The sequence below is a fragment of the Psammomys obesus genome, unplaced genomic scaffold (genome assembly GCF_907164565.1).
Source record: "Psammomys obesus unplaced genomic scaffold, mPsaObe1.curated_primary_1811, whole genome shotgun sequence".
In the NCBI taxonomy this organism is placed as follows: domain Eukaryota; kingdom Metazoa; phylum Chordata; class Mammalia; order Rodentia; family Muridae; genus Psammomys; species Psammomys obesus.
Genome location: NW_026586816.1, coordinates 7,144,150 through 7,161,322, shown reverse-complemented (window position 1 = coordinate 7,161,322; position 17,173 = coordinate 7,144,150). Strand labels below are relative to the sequence as shown.

Sequence of the window (17,173 nt, the reverse complement as noted above, 5' to 3'; positions counted from 1 at the left end):
GGGGATGGGAGGGGAGGGGAGGGGAGGGGGATGAGAGAAAAGGAGAACAGAGAAGAGAGCTGGAGGAAAGCTGGCTTTTAACAGCCATGTTAAGGAAAGCAACTGAAAGGAAGACTTAGAAACAAGAGGAAGAAAGCGGGAGCTGAGGGGAAATCACCTGTGGAGAATGCTTCCAGGAGGGCTAAAGTGGGAACTAGAAATTACCAGTGCTGTCTCAAAGTGAGCTGTATGGGTGAGGGTCAAAGCAAGAAAGGAAGAGCTGGAGAGAGATGTGAAGTACCCAGACCTACTGAGTTCCAACAGTGCCTTACACCCCTCTGTGGCAGAAAAGTCAGGGTCAGGCTGCAGAAAGGCATCAGGATTAACAGGAAACCTGTGCTAGCCGGGGCTACATGTGCCAAAACAGAGCTGAGGGAAGACTGTGGCCAGATCTGCCTGAGAAAGTAAGTAACCTAAGAGTCTTGCCAGGTTAAGAAGCTGCCTTTTTGGGTCTCAGATCTGTTCTGGATTTCAAGCTGCACTCTTTCCCTATGCCTTAAAAATGACTTTCTCTTTAACTCTCTATTTTACCATTGTCCATGTGTCCCTTGGTTCAGTTCTTTGTTCCAGGACACATGAACTTGGAAACCCCAGTGGGTGCCCTTTGGATTCAGGTCATATGTATAACATGTTAACAAACAGAGGGTGAAATAGGCTCAATGACATAGTTAGTTTGGGCTTATTGAAAGGAAGCTGGTGAATATATTTAGACCGCAATAACAGCTAAAGGAAAAGAGTGGATTGCTGGGTGAATGTCCAGACAAACGAGACTGGCTAATGATTAATTCTCAAGTGAGGGCTGAGAATATGGGTCAGCGTGTGAAATGATCGCTGTGTAAGTGCAAGGCCTAAGCTTAGACCACCAACATTCACGTAAAAATCCAAGCATGGTGCTGCACCTGTACCCCCAGCATGGGGGGTGTGGAAAAGGATGGAGGGGCTGAATCACTAACCACCAGGTTTGATGAGAGACCTTGTGTGGCCTGGTAAGGCTGCTCCCCCCCTCAGGGGGAGGTAATCAAAGAGCAGGCCAATCAGTTCATGTCAGAGGCAGTCCCTCTTCCCATTACTATGTAACCCACTTGGACACTAAACTGCCATGGGCTACATCTGTGCAGGGGTTCTAGGTTATCTCTATGCATGGTACTTGGTTGGAGTATGAGTCTCTGGGAAGACCCCTGTGTGATGAGATCTGATAGACTAAGATCAGAAGGAAGGAGAGGAAGACCTCCCTTATCAGTGGACTTGGGGAGAAGCATTCGTGAAGAAGGGGGAGGGAGGGAGGGTGGGATTGGGAGGGGAGGAGGGAGGGGCTTATGGGAGGATACAAAGTGAATAAAGTGTAATTAATAAAAATAAAAATTAAAAAAAGGAAAAAATAATAAGGTAGACAAGCTATTGAGGAAGACACCTGACACTGACCTTGAGTCCTCTGGACATTCCCACCCTCTCCCCTCCCACCTCTATACACACGGTGTCTCTGGGGAGAACAAGGAGATATGGACAAACCTCTTTGGAATTCAGTGTTCTCATTTTCTCATCAACTAAAAGATTCCGAAGGTTCCTTCTCGACCTCAAGTTCCTTTAGCTGTCAATGGCTCCTTACTAAGGTTAACGTGACTAATCACAGCAGATGGACTTTCTGTGAGACACTTAATTTATAATTTGGAGAGCATGTCTAACCTCCCTGAAATATATGACGGCTTCTCCGAGATTACTTCAGAGCTTGTTAAATAGCCAAAGACAGACAAATCCCAGACAGTCTTTAAAGAGAATGGAGAGGGCAATGACATTGTAAAAAGAAAGACAAAGCCTTTTTGTTTAAAAAAGGTAGAAGGATTCCTTCATTTAAATCTCTGTGAATGAGGGGTGCAAATGATGGTTTCATATGAGTTTCTTATTTTAGTGTTTCAAGTAAACTGAAAAAATAAGCATATGTATATTTTTAGTGATTTCTAGGGAAGAGAGGGACAATACTTAATACACAAGTAATCACCCTCCTCCTTCCGTCTTAATGAGATTTCATCATTCTGCTACTGCATGAATAAATTAACTTATTTTTCTATTAAATGTTGTCATATGAATATTTCAGAGGTGACTGTACAAAAGAGGCTGTTCTGAATTATGACTGATACAAACATATGCGACAATGTGGTCCTCAAACTGTACAGTCCAAGGTAACAGGAGCTGAGAGGGCTGACACAATAAACACAGGGATCTGCTTCAAGGCTCTTCATTTTACATTTTAGCTATCTAAGACCTCCCACACCTCACCCCAACTAGCACACATAGAGGCTCAACTAAAGAATCCAGACACTGAGAGGACCACACACGGCCCTCAAAGGCTGCTGAACAAGAATCTTGAGAAATGAAGGGCAAGGATATTATCATTTTGTTGCCTGACTACAGGAGAAATAAACTTTTTAAGATATTTCTCAGGTTGCAGAGATAGCTCAGAGGTTAAGAGCACTGACTACTCTTCCAAAGGTTCTGAGTTCAATTCCCAGAAACCACATGGTGGCTTACAACCATTATAATGAGATCTAGTGCCCACTTCTGACATGCAGGGGTACATACAGGCAGGACACTATACATAATAAATCTTAAAAAAAAAAAAAAAAAAAAAAGGATCTTTCTCTGTGATTTAAAATGGCTTTAAAATCGTATACTTACATGAATTGCAATGTCAGCACCATTCTGGATCATGATAGAATCTAATCTTCAATAACATGTACCAATGCATAAAAGTGGATTAAATTGTAAGTTATAGGACTTCACACTCTTTTAATAATAGCTATTACTAAGGAATTACAATAATCCTGTTTCAACAATGGCTTTGGGAAGTTATATGGGAAAGACTGGAATTACAGGGACAGACATTTTAGGCAGACTCTAAATGAACTGAGACAAGGCCTGAGGGAGGCACTGACCGGCATGGACGGCAGGCATCACTGTGCTGCTGCAGATGATGCCACCACCACAGCCCGCCATCAGATCACTGGTGATTGGGACTGTAATAAAGATGTATGACACTAAAACAAACACAGAGGCCTTGACACCTCCCTTATCAGTGCTCACATTTCAAATACAGAGTTATAACTTCCTGAATCAGATAGGTCACTTTACCCCTCACTTACTCATTGTAAAATTAAAATTTGTAAGCTTAGATTCAGGGCCTCTGGGGAAGAAAGGGAACTGATTTTCAACCTTTGCTATTGACGTTCCCAGTCAAATACCCATGAAGGGTTATTTGATGATCTATGTATGAACTGAGTGCAGAGCTTTTAAATCTTCAAGATGTACGAATCCACTCCTCTCCATAAAATCCTAGATATGTGCATGAGTGAGTTAGGCTAACGGTTTTCCTTTTAAAACATCACAGGGAAAATAGTATGCTTCCCATATAGGACAGGTGAGTCCATATGGAGAACATGGATGGAGCATTAGATAATTCAAGAGCAACGCAGAAAAACAGATGCCAGGTTATCTGGAGTTCACCAAGGCTTGTTTGGCTTATGGTGCTGCTTTCCATGACTAGTGCCAGATGCCAGAGTATGCTTTGCCAGGGGTAAGGCGGTCCTCTGAAGCTGCTGAGGTATTCTCAAAATGACCAATGTGTCTGAAAATAAAAGTATGGGCTGCCATAAAGGCAGTATAGAGAGCTGCTAGTTTAAACAATGCTGCTTAGCTGACAGACTTCACTCAAGGTCCCAGGGCACCTGGGAAGGCTCTAAGATCTGTCAGCTAGAGTCAACCACCTGCCATCTTAGCTGATTTCAGTGCAAAACAACATTAAGAAGAGTGTTTACAATACAAGCCTGTCACGGACATCAGCAATATCTCACAGTATTTAATATTGCTCTTACTGTTACTCTTTTAAAGATGCTGGGGAGAGTGGAATGAGCTTAGCTGTCCAAATGCCACTAAACTGATAATCACTATTTTCTCCCTCTTGGCTCAGATTTTAGGAGGAAACACAAACATGCTTATTGGTATGTAGTAAGAACTCCAGGAGAACCTCTCTTCTTTTGTCTGGATAAGAAGCCAGGAGGTCCCTGGTGGCAAGGGGAAGCAGTAGAAAGCCTTTGAGCTATTGTACCCAGGATGTTAGAGCAGGCTCCCATGGCTGTATTTTCCCTCTCCACGTCTATAATCCTATGCCCTGGAAAGAGAAATCAGTACACAAGGTGGAAGAAAGTGGAACCAGAAAAGCTCCAATTTCCAGCTGGATGAGAGAAATAGGAGGATCAAAGGGAAAACTAAAGTATTCCAGAAATTCCAAAGTTCACCACATGTGCATACACAGCTCCAAGCCTCAGGAGCTTGTTCAGCCTGAGAGTTGAATAAGGGGGAGAAATCTGCTCAGGCCCCAGGCTGGCCAGTGGTAGCAGACCCACTGCTATGCAAAAGAGCAGTGCAGAGGTTTGGATACTGACCCAGCATTGCTACTGCAGACACAGCCTACAGAGTTTAGGCTGTTCCAGACTCAGTCCTGAACCCAGTGAGGGAACGTGCCTGCTGAAAAAGGGTATCATCACTTCCCATCACAGAATTGCAATGAAACTCAGTTCTTGAACAAAGTGCTAAAAAGTTTCTGGATTCAAACCATCATTATTACTTAAGAAAGGAAGATCCTGGGTAATATCAGTGAGCTGGTAAGACAATAATGCAAGCTACTGCTGAGACGATTAAGACATTGATAAAGACTATGAGTTAGGAATCATAAACATGTTTAGACAAGTCTTTTGACTTTAAAACAAATAGAATATTAAAAATTCAACAAGGGATAAAACATAAAAGGAAAAATCAAACATTACCACTAAGAGTCACAACAAAACAACAGATGAGACAAAAAAAAAAAAGAAAAAAGAAAAGAAAAGAAAAAGAAAAAGAAAAGCCATGTAGCAGGGGTCTTCCTGAGACTGATACTCCAACCAAGGACAATGCATGGAGATAACCTAGAACCCATGCACAGATGTAGCCCATGGTTGTTTAGTGTCCAAGTGGATTTCCTAGTAATGGGAACAGGGACTGTCTCTGACATGAACTCAGTGGCTGGCTCTTTGATCACGTCCCCCTGAGGGGGAAGCAGCCTTACCAGGCCACAGAGGAAGACAATGCAGCCACTTCTGATAAGATCTGATAGATTAGGGTCAGAAAGAAGGAAAAGAAGACCTTCCCTATCAGTGGCCTTGAGGAAGGGCATTCGTGGAGAAGGGAGAAGAAAAGAGGGGTTGGGAGGGGAGGATGGAGGGAACTACAGGGGGATACAAAGTGAATAAAGTGTAATTAATAAAAAATTTGAAAAAAAAAAAAAAAAAAAAAAAAAAAAGCTGTGCAGGATGATCCCAACAGCAGAGACAGCCATAGAGGAAAACGCAAACTAAAGACAGCAAGTCAGAACATCAAAAACCATGAGACAAAAACTAAAATATCTGCTATTTATGTGATTAAAGACCCTGAATGAGAGAAAAGTCTATACAGTATGGGAAAATATTTTCAAACGAACAGGGGCAGCGAACTTCCCAACTGTAAAGACAGACAGATGCCTGTGGATTCAAAAGCTCACCAGCTTCCACGCTGGTACTCATGGCAAGACCATGTGACCCTGTGATGCCATCTTGGGCAAATGTGAAGCTTGAGATGTTGAAAGGAACAGAGAAACTGAAAATGAGGTGTGATGGTAAAACAGGAAATAAAGGAGGAGAGGTAGGCAAATAGTTATTTTTCCACGAAGTCCACTGATTTGGGCATAACTAGCTCTAGTCAGCAGCTCTCATGCAGAAGCAGCTTCACAGTTACCTGCATCACCAGGGCCTCCCCCTCACACCTTCTGCAGCATAGGGTTTGGGAATCTGGGTGTCTAAGAAGCTCCCAGGCACTGCTGATGTTACCGATGTGGGGCATGCTTAGAAAGCCATTTCCCCTTTAAAACTGGCTTAGGCTTCGATATCCAAGATATCTGTTAAACTGGCCCATATAGAAGACATGTGTCTGATTTCATGTCTCTAACTTGAGGGAGACATCTGAGGAGCACTCAGGTTACTACAGTGGAGTCCACAGGGAACAGACACTGGCATCTTATGCTCTTTGTAGCAGATACATGTCCTTTGCTTTAGCTAGATACCATGGCTCAACCCTCAAAGATCTATTTTCCTTTCCAGTTCCACTAAAATTCCTTTTACATTTGTCACTGAACACAGCAGCCCTCCAGCAGATGAAAATTTTATCAAAGACTCCTCAGCACCACTCTTTCGACAATCACCTGTTCCCTCTTTCAGAGAACTTCAATAGATGCAAATATATTTTGGCACTGGAGCATATCACATTCAAATGCACCTACGTGTGAATTTCCAAAATGCAGTTTCTGTAGCACTTCTAAAATGAGAGATGAATGTTCAATGGATATGACAGACCAACGAGAATGCCAAAGGCATCTACTGACAAATATAAAAATTAATTACATTTAACAGTGACCAGCTTTAAAAATACATAGTACAGCAAAACTAATAATAATTCAAATTAGAACAACTAGTTCCTAGAAATTCCAAGGTCATGCTGAAGTACTTGCTGAACTACAACATGCTTTACTCTTGTGCCATGTCTTATTAAACGTATGGTGGTTAGAGTTGGGACAACTTAGGAGCTTAGACTTGACCAAGCAGAGCTGTGGTCATGGATAAGACATCACAGCCACATGTTTACTTTCTTCTTCCCATCCACTCAATTTATGGAGCTAAGATGGGACCATCAGCGGCAGCGGACCTGAGCTTGGGGTAAACATTAAGAAAAGAGAATGTTTAGCTATGAAGATCAAGGGAAAGATGTCTTTTGCCAGGCATTAGATAACATACAGGGAATACACCATCCCATTCATGCTCATAGTTTTAGCAAATGCTCTTCATTTTTATGACAATTCTAACAAAAGAAAACCCTCCCTATTTGTGTGTGTGTGTGTGTGTGTATGTATTGGTTGTGCTATTTGAGAAAAGACAGTTTACTGACACAAGTTGAAAATGAAGGAAACAACAACAACAACAAAACCCTCTTGGCCCTAATGGGGACAACCTGCTAAATTTAGACAGGTCTATTCATTGGCATTCACTTTCATTAAGTGATTCAGATAAGGAAGTTGTAATTACTACTTGTGCTTTTTTAATGGCATAGCCTAGCACATTTCCAAACAAAAGTAATTTAGCAGAGAAGAGACAGCTGCATACCAAATGTCAGAAATATGCTGGAGATGGGTAATGGTAAGGGAGCGTGCCGTGAGTAACAGGGTTTACCCACCGTACAATCACCTAAGGGTACCATGTTAAGACGTCATTGTGATGTGGGCTGACTTCACCTGAGCATTCTGCCCTAGATCCCTTTTGTTCTAAAAGCACAAAACTGTTACAGAAGTATTTCTTCTGTCATATCTTTCATGAATCCAATTGAGAGTTTACAGGCCAATTCTGAGGACTAAGAAACAATGGGCCAGGAAGGATGGTAGAGAAATAATCACTGCAGTAAGCCAGAGACTGACGTTAGGACAACAGATATAGGAGACCAAAGTGGCCTGGACTTCATGAGCTTCAGGGTTATGGATAGAACCTATGCCTAGTTGGAAAGCCAAAAAGATTTCAAAACATATATGAATCCAGATTTCAGAGGGTAAAGGCATGAGTGATAATGAATGGCTTGCTTTTTTTTTTTTTTTTTTCAATGTTCTAAACTAATAGAGCAGCTGTCCAGCTACCTCAAGATTCATTTCCAAGAAAATTTGGTGGAGCAAAAAGTTAACACAAAGCACCTGACTTTGCAAAAATTACCTAGGCAGGACATGCAGAGGTGTTCAATGGAACTGACTTTAAAAACCTGCTTCATGGGCAAAAGCCAAGAGAGGTTTCGAGTATAAAAATAGTGCTTTCTTTAATGTTGCTCCTCATTTACTGTGTTTTTAATGAAATCCATTTTTTAACTCTTTACTATAGGCTTCTTTAAAATTAAACCCTTATTGAGATAGTCTGATTCTTGTATATAAATTTTGAACCCTGCTTCCTTCCTCTCTGGCAGTGAAGATGATCTGGAAGGAGGACTGTGTCAGTCCCATTTATATCTTTTTATTCTGACACATTCACATACCTCCAAATTATCATGTAACTTTGTATTTTAAAAACATGTTTCAGTTTTTGTTATAACAATCTTCAAACATCGAGCAAGCCAAAGCAGATGGTTTTAATCCTTAATTATAAAGACTGCAACTGTTTCACCTTGGATAGGATATAATGCTGTACACTAAAGAATGAAAGGCTAGATACAGAAAGAAAAAAAAAGTTGTCATCTTGTTACTCTCAAGATCATGCAATATCTTGACCTTGATGCCATCTAGCATTCCCCTGCCCTGACATCTGTTAATGGCATCTGTCCTCTGTGACAACACTCCAACACCTTCAAACATGTTAGGAAGCAGCTCTGCAGCTCAGCAGAATGCCAGGAGAACTCAAGTCTGCCATATCCGAACAACATGGCACCATGGTAATAAAAGAATTAAGGGATTCCCACAGAGAAAGACATGTCCTGCAATTAGCTTCAAAATCAGTCAGTTCTATGTCTCTCTTAGAGAAAGTCACATCTGAGATACACAAGAATGGTTAGTTCTTAACCCGAATCACTACTCAAAACAGGCATATTTTAAATTGAGTCTATCCAACTACGTAGAAGAACAAGATAGGTAGTTAGGTAGCTAGGTAGATAGGTAGATATACGGATGGATGGATGGATGGATGGATGGATGGATGGATGGATGGATGGACGGACGGATGGAATATAAAATAAAATTGTTTCATGTGAGACATCTATTAGCATTTATTATTCAATGCACAAGAGAATTAGAGACATAATTATAGCTATCTAAAAATTTCTGAAAGCTCATTAAACTAGCAATCTTTCTTTCATGGGCAGTAAAGAGAAGAGAGGGGTCACCCAGAATTAAATGCTAGGTTCTAGGCAGAGGCCGCATTAGATAGTGTTCTTTTAAAAACTGAGTAGTTCTAGGAAAGTACAAGGTGACTTTAGGCTCTAAACAAATGCTCGCAAAACAATCTCAAATAAAAAGGCACAAAAGCCATCTTTGAAGGAACTTACACTGGCAAAATCTGAGATATATAAAATAAATAATGACAAAACAGAGAAAATACTAAATACAACGCCAAACTATATGACCTTGCTAATATAAATTCATGAATAAACAAATGGCAAGAAAAAAAAGCTTATCCTTACATTAAGAATTCAATTGACAAATGCAGAAGAAATGATAAGAAGATCACCTTTTGCAACCAACAAAATAATAACTCAACAAAAATTTAAAAAATAGTTTCTAAAACAGTGAATCAAGATGTGATAAAGAAGCGAGGTGTGGTGGCTGTAATCCCAGCGCTCAGGGAGGCAGAAGCACGCAGATCTCTCTGAGTTCAAGCCAGCCTTGTCCACAAAGGAGTCCAGGACAGCCAAGGCTACACAGAGAAACCATGTCTGGGGGGGGGGGGGGAGAAGACGTGACAAAGGACAGAATACTGAAAATCAAAATCCCTCCCCAATACATTTATGAAATCAAAGCCAGGGCAAGTAACTTCCCAGGGCCAGCTCCACCTTTACAAAGGAACCAAAGTAAGCACCAGAGGTAGCAGACAGATAGACATCTGGGTGGGACAGGAGAGAAATGCAGCACTGTCAGAAATGCACCATATTGAGAGTATATGCCAATCAGTGGTGGAGCCCTTGCCTGGTCTGTATAGAGTTTGACCCAGTATTCCTGCAAAGGAACAAAAACTGAGTATTATTCTAATTATGAAAAAGATCAGAGAAGTCTTACATTTGAGTAGGGGGACATACTACAATATACCTGATGCACTCTTTTCAACGTAGTAAGAGTCCAAGAAAGACCGAGGGCCTGGTCTAGACTGAAGAAACAAGGGCTGTGGCCAACAGTACAACACGCACACACACAACGCTGGACCCAGGAGAGGCAGGCAGCCAAACCTGAATGGGGCTCAGCATTAGCTTTCTAACTAAACGGCTATATGACAGCTGTATGGACAACCTCACTGGTAGAGGAAATACGCACAAATGTGCTCAGAGAATACTGGACACTGTCATATTTGGAACCCCAAATGTCTCGCAGAGGCCTTGCGTTGAAGCTGGAGCCTTCAGGAGGCAGAGTCTCCTGAAGGGTCTTCAGGTGGATCCGTGTGCACCTCCCTCTTCTCGCTTGTTTTCTGGCCACTAGGTACATGGTTTGATTTCCCACAGGCTCAAGGCCATGGAACCAAACCTTTTTTCTTTGTGAGCTTATCAACTTAGTTTCAGAGAAAAAAAAAAAAAAAAAAAAAGCAGACTGGCATGTAATAGCACTGGAACATGGATCTGTGATTAAGTTCTGCACTGTTTTTGTACTTTTTGTTAGAACACTGAAGTTCTTCCAAATGAAAAGACAAGACACTCAGTCCTGTGCATATAATTGTAACTACTCATTAAGGACATAAACATTTGAAATAAAGTATTAAAGGAAATTGTTCTATTAAATTTTTACTTGTAAAAGGTACTATTTAACTTTTAAAATCCTCTAACAATTAAGTATTCATATTTGTAAATCGTAAATATTCATAAATATGTCATGTTTATTATAATGCAGCCCTCCAGCAAGAGAGAAGAGAGAACACAATGAGGCAAGCAGGCTTTACCCTCTGTGTCCCTAATCAGAAAGATGTACATGTTCCCCGATGCCAGCTTGCTTTCTCGACACACACAGAGATCTCTGGAAAGCTAAATCAGGTACCTTGGTTTAGCTGTGTGGCATCCACAATCTGGATGCCATTCACAGAGCACTGGGACCCGCTCAGGGGTATCAGAGTCACTGTTCCCCCGGCATTCTCAAAGACACAGTGTTCACTCTCCAAGTCAAGGCCATGAAGCACTAGGAGAGAAGAACAAAGAAGAAAGTTAGTCTGCACTTTGGTGTCTACTACGATGATTCCCAATTATTTATTTTATTTCCATCTTGAACACCTTTTATTCTCCATGAAAGTGCTGTGAACATTTGTTTAGTGAGAAAATTCTGTGAGTCTGTAACATCAAGTGGCAAAAGGTCACAACAAAGGGTCTAGCTATCCTGCCTGAACAAACTGAGCTCTGCCCAGCAGCTTACTCTTCCTAAAAGACTCAGCTGAGCAGTTTGTTTAACTGAGAACCTTTCTCAATACTGACAAACTCCCACCAGCCATTGGGAGACACAAGAACGGAAATGCCTGTAGGTCTATGACCCATCCGGGAGCCCTCTGCACTTACAGATAATGCCTCCCAGAAATGCAAAACAGAGGCATGACATGGCATGGACCTCAGGAGATCCTAGGACAGTCATTCCCAACCTGTGGGTTGTGACTCCTTTGGGGGTCAAATGACCATTTCACAGGAGTCATGTAAGACCATTGGAAAACAGATAATTACACTTGATATATAAGTAGCAAAAATATGTTGCCACAGTTATGAAGTGGCAACAAAATAATTTTATGGTTGGGGTCATCACAACATGAGGAACTGTATTAAGGGGCTGCAGAATTAGGAAGGTGGAGAACCACTGTCCCAGCAGCTTCCAGAGGCGTCTCTGAAGTATCCAGCACCACAGCCTTTGCTGATTCTGAGACCTTTGAGAGCAGTCACTGATAGTTACCTGATTACCTATGAACATCTTGGCAATGGTGGATGTGAACAGCTCTCAGATAAATCAGTTTCTCAGAAGTAGCTCTCACATTCTCTGCAACACTGCACTAATGAATGTCTCTGGTCAGAGAACACTGTCCCTACCAACTGTCATCATTTACAGCTACTCCCAAGGCCAAATGCATAATTCAAACAAGAGGCTTCATGCCAAAGCAGACTCAAAAGTACTTGAGCCTGGAAGCTTCTGGAATTGTTTTTCAGCTCTCCCCATCTCTAGCAAATATTAAGTATACACAGAAACATGCCACAAGTGGCTCATTAGCATATACTTAAGAGAAAATTAAGTTCTCCTCAGGCACTCTAAACATACCTTGAAATGGTGTAATTCTTCCTCCAATGCCACTTTGCCCCACCAACACATATACAACTCCACCACATTCTGAGCCATAGGCCTGCCTGAGGGATGCTCAGAACACTGTGCAGGCAGTCATCTGCTTAGGCTGAATAGCCGGCTATCTGTATGCCTTGTGAAGACAATAGGACCCTAGAAAGCCATGGCGTCTGATGCGGGCCTGGCATGTGGTCTCGTACTTGCCTATCACCTCTCTGTAGAGAACTATCTGTACCCTGCCTGTTGAAAGGCCCGCAACCCTTTATCCATGTCTCCTGGCTTAGTTCCCTCAATCACTGTGACAAGGACGGAGTGACAGGAGTAGAGTGATTTCACTACCGCACTAGAATGACAGAATGCATGTGGGGCAGCAGAAGGAACTCACACTTTAACTGTATTCACTGAATTAACCAGTCTTGTTATTCAATTGATTTGTGGTCAAAATTATAGATATACTTAGCAAAATGCCTCAACATTTTCTCTTATAACTACTGCAATGTCACTCAAGAAAAAGAAGATTGTTGAAAAGTTAGTAGTTTTTAAAAATCACTGAGAGGAGATCATTGAAAGTCTCACCAATATCTTGCTCAGTTGAAGCATCTTCTCTGCCAACGTAAGTCTGACCTTCCTGAGAAGGAAATTCAATAATATTTGTTAGTGCAGGAGGACATCCTGCTTCTCCGCTTCTTATCCTATCTTGATGCATTCCACCTGCCTGGCAACATATGAGTGAGGTCTGGGGTGCACAATGGCCTCAGGGAGCTCAGGCTACTGAATACTGCAGGGACGTTCTTCGTGGTCTGCTCAATACCACCACCACTGAAAAGACAAACTGCTCAAAAAGTCCAAGTTCTTGTAGTCTGCTCAGGCCAGCCATCTCAAAGATGCTTCAAATGCTTTCTGCATGGCTTGTCATTCAGTGGACAAGGACTTCTTTGTGTCCAAACAAAGATGCGTGATATGAAAGGCCATAGAAATCAAGACAGTACAATCTCACTTTGAGTCATAGATCAGAGGGAAGACATTAAAATCAACGTCACAGAGGCAACCCTTGATAACTGACAAGGAATTCTATTCTCTAGAACAGTGGGAACTCTGAGAACCAAGCCTGGCTGTCTAAGAGGAAGGTACCATTTTATAATTACCAGAGGAACCAGCAACTGTACACAAAGCAATTCCAAGCCCTGGGTCCTTATTCCTTCCTCAGCTTCTCTGTCTTTCCCCCATCTTCCTTTTTCTGATTCCACAGAAAAGAAGCCATCCCAAAACAAATGACTCATCACTTCAGAACACTATAAACACAGGAACTTCAAATACCACTGAATCCCAGTGACCTACAGAAGATCCCCAAAGGCTCAGGAATTTGTTGTATATTCTTTTTAATAGTTATATTCATGGTCATAACATATTATAATAAACCTTGCTAGCGTCTGAGGGGAAATCTGGAAACAGAATTAGACTGTTCCACTGAAGCAGTTTCTACCTTCAAGTGATACAGGATGATGCCGGTGCTCAGAAGGTCATCGTCAATGCCAATCAAATGGGGCAGCTCACTGTCCAGAACCACACCAATGCCTTCCTTCCGGAGGGCTAGGGTTTGCTCCTGCAATTAGGATGAGGGAGAGAAGAAAAAGGTTACTTTGGGGAAAGACAACTTCATATTAGGTGTTTTTAGATGTTTGAAAGAAGTAACATTTTATTTCTTTTTACAAAAAAAAAAAAAAAATTAACTGAAAGAAAAACGGACTTTAAATTTCATGTTGAAAACCTGGCAGGCAGTAGGCAAAATGAACTTGGAACATATAAAATGTTCAACATAAAATGAATTACACTCTTAGCTTGAGATGTGTGTGTGTGTGTGTATACAAAGTCAATGTCAATATATATCAAAGTCAATGTCAAAGCCCATCTTTCTGAGCAAGGACTTTACAATCACCCTCTATAAAGTAAACTTTCTCCCTTCTTCAGATCCTGTACTTTCTTAATAGCTAGAAGTCTCCTAAATTGCCAGTCCTTCTCTCTGGTTGCCAGGATATACTGAGCATGCTCTTCAGACAGTAGCTACTCCAATGAGTTCTGCATCTCTGCATCAGAGATACCCTCCACACCTTTATCTCAGGGATGTGGATCCCCCTTACCCACCTGTTCTTCCCACTCCCTTCACAGGGGTGTTAAGAAATCTTCTCCATAGTCTTGGCATTTAAACATTTGCTCCCCAGTTCATGGCACTGTTTTGAGAGGTTTGGGTGATGCAGCTTGCTGGAGGAAGCACGGCCCTGAGACCAGGCCCTGAGGTTAAAAGTCTCTTCTCACTTCTAATTCACTCTCTTCTTCTTGCCATGGAAGGTGTGAGCTCTCAGCTTCCTGTGCTCTCATGTCTCCCCACCATTATGGAATTTTTTCCTCTGAACTATAAATTAAAATAAACCCTTCCTTCTACAAGTTGTTGTGGCCACAATGTTTACCACAGCAACGGAAAAGTAGCCAACCAGCACAGCCCACACCCCCTCACCTCCCTCAGCCCAGCATACTCCCTCAGCCCCCAACAGTTTCATAAGTCTCCGAGAGAAAGATCATCTACCTCAAATTCCCCTGCACTTCTTAAGTTCCTCCCTGCCATGCTTTTGAAACTACCTCAAGAGGCTGTCAACCTTGGACTCTACTCATATTCACCCCCTGAATGATGACTCTCATCCTGGCTCTTCACTTACCAGCCATTCACATACTGAGGATTCTTCAATTAAAATTGATAGGACATGCTTCTGCCTTAGTGTTCATACTTGCATACTTAAACCTGCCTATCAATATCGCTATAGAAATACCAGACTGGTAGCTCAGATGTAAGACATTAAAAAACAAACAAACAAAAATCCCTCAAAACTGCAGCCTATCCAACCCCATCTCAGCAAATGTCAATCTTCATTATTACTTAGATGAAAAACTGGAACATGTCACTCCTTTCTTTCTCTAAATTCTACACCTACAGTATTCAGTCTACCTTCAAAATATACTCCAACTCTAGTAACATAAAACCCCTGCACTATTTTGGTCAACCCTAAATCATCATTACTTTTTACCTAGATTGCTGCCATGACCCAAGCCATCACTTAAATTCATAATGCAGCAGCCAAAGAGATATCAGAGCAGGTAATTCTGCTCAGAGACTTTAACTGGCCTCTAGTGATGCTGAGAGAAACCTAAAGTCCTTACAGTGCTTTACAAGTGCTTGGCCTCACCCCTTCCTAACCTATACTAATCTCCTGCCACTGCCTCCTTTGGGTCCCACACTTGCTGGCTAGCCCAACTGTAAGACTTCATCAGTGAGGGCGCTTCTGCTTTCATGACTACAGTGCCATCTGCCATCGCTCTTCTATCTCTCCTCTGGCAGTAGGGCCTGTACACCTAACCCCTACCAATGCTTGTAATTCACTCTTACCCAGCGGTACATGCTCAGCAGTATCCCTGGTCCCTATTCTCAAATGCTGGTAATAACCCATGTCTCCGCAAGACAGCAGCAACCAAAACCACCTGCAGATACTCCTGTGTATCCCTGAGATACACCAGCAGCCTTGGAACATCACATGGCCCATCACTTCCTTCATGGCTCATTTCAAAGTCCCGCACTCCACCCTACTACAAAGCAGCAAGGACCAGCCTTCCCTGTGCCTACCTGTGTCCCTTGTCAGCAGCTCTGCAACCCACGTTTGCCAAGGGACTGAATGGGCAGCTATAAGAAGTCAGGGCAGTGTGTCATATATGGACTTTGGGCAATCTTCTAGAAGAGAAACCAACAGGTTCATGTCTTCACTCCATACCCACTGGTCCAAAACTAAATCGAAGAAGGGCTCTAGAGAAGTTCAATGTGGGAGGCTGACAGATCCCAAAAAGATTTAGGGGAAAAACTTCAAATGAAATGGAGCTGTGCTGAGTTTGAAAAAAAATCATATCCAAATGTGTGCAATGTAGTTGATGTGATGGATGTACTGGGTAGCAAATCCTAGCTCTGACCAGGTTTTCCAGTCAGACATATTCCTGGTGAGTATATCCCCAACTCTCACCGACCATTGAGACACACTTCTCTGTGTCAGAGCTGACAGCTAATGATGCTGCCTTTTATATTTCTGGGAAGAACCTCTGTGCTATGGTGCCATTTAATCAGGTTAACAACGTACTTCCTGCCTGTCATTCTTGAAGCAGAAGATTCTGAACCTCTCAAGCTGGTGTCAAAGCAAAATTCAAATACTAAACTCAAAGGAGAGCCAGATGAATTCATGGGTGGGGCAAGAAGAGTGAGAAATCCTTTGGAATTTCCTTCTGTAAACATTTAGGTTTCAAATGAACACTTGGAGACCTAAAGTCACACAAAAGGGCAACAGAATAAAGGGCCCAGAAAGAAGGGTATTTTTTAAAAGGACACATAAAAATCACCACTTGGAAGAAAGCATTTTAATTGAACAACCATTAAATAGATACAAAGAAACAACCAGTGCATAAGGTTAGATTCTAGAAGAGGAAATGAAGCGTATCATTGTTCTTCAATTACTCCTCCTATCAACCAAGCTCTCCTTCCACAGCTAGAAACCTCAGGCTTTGAGGTTTGGAGATTCAGTAACCTTGATTTATGATGCCAAGGCTCTTGCAAATTATGGCTAAAATGAGTATGCTACATGGAACAAGCCCTATTTCTACCTCTCATGTTGGTAGGATCCACGCCTTTCCTCCTGATGATGGAATTTCAACAGAAGTAAGACGCATATGGTTTCTTTATTAGAGATGTATATTACAGAGGAGACTTTAACCACATAGTTCCATATATAAAGCAATGACCTACTGGAAAGTCTAGTTTCGGAACCATGTGCATAAAGGTAAGAGCTTCAAAGTGATGAGCTGTTTCTGCTTAGACATGAAAAGGTAAGTGACTGCTATCCTTGGTCCAAAGTCATATGTGTTTTCTTTCTACAAAAAACATGGACAAGAATCACACACACACACAAAGGAAGGAAGGGAGGGAGGGAGGGGGAGGGAGGGAGGAAGGGAGGGAGG

At 42.0% G+C, this 17,173-nt stretch overlaps 1 protein-coding gene across 6 annotated transcripts in view; it reads right to left on the bottom strand.

Moving 5' to 3' along the window:
• Positions 1–17,173, bottom strand: part of Kif16b (kinesin family member 16B) — a 284,108-nt gene that overhangs the window by 133,043 nt on the left and 133,892 nt on the right. For all 6 annotated transcript variants that reach the window (XM_055602578.1, XM_055602577.1, XM_055602579.1 and 3 more), the window contains exons 13-15: positions 13,614–13,733; positions 12,707–12,758; positions 10,859–10,996 (exon numbers count right to left, since the gene is read on the bottom strand). In XM_055602578.1, coding sequence (XP_055458553.1) covers positions 10,859–10,996; positions 12,707–12,758; positions 13,614–13,733 — 310 coding nt within the window. The remainder of the gene's footprint in view (positions 1–10,858; positions 10,997–12,706; positions 12,759–13,613; positions 13,734–17,173) is intronic.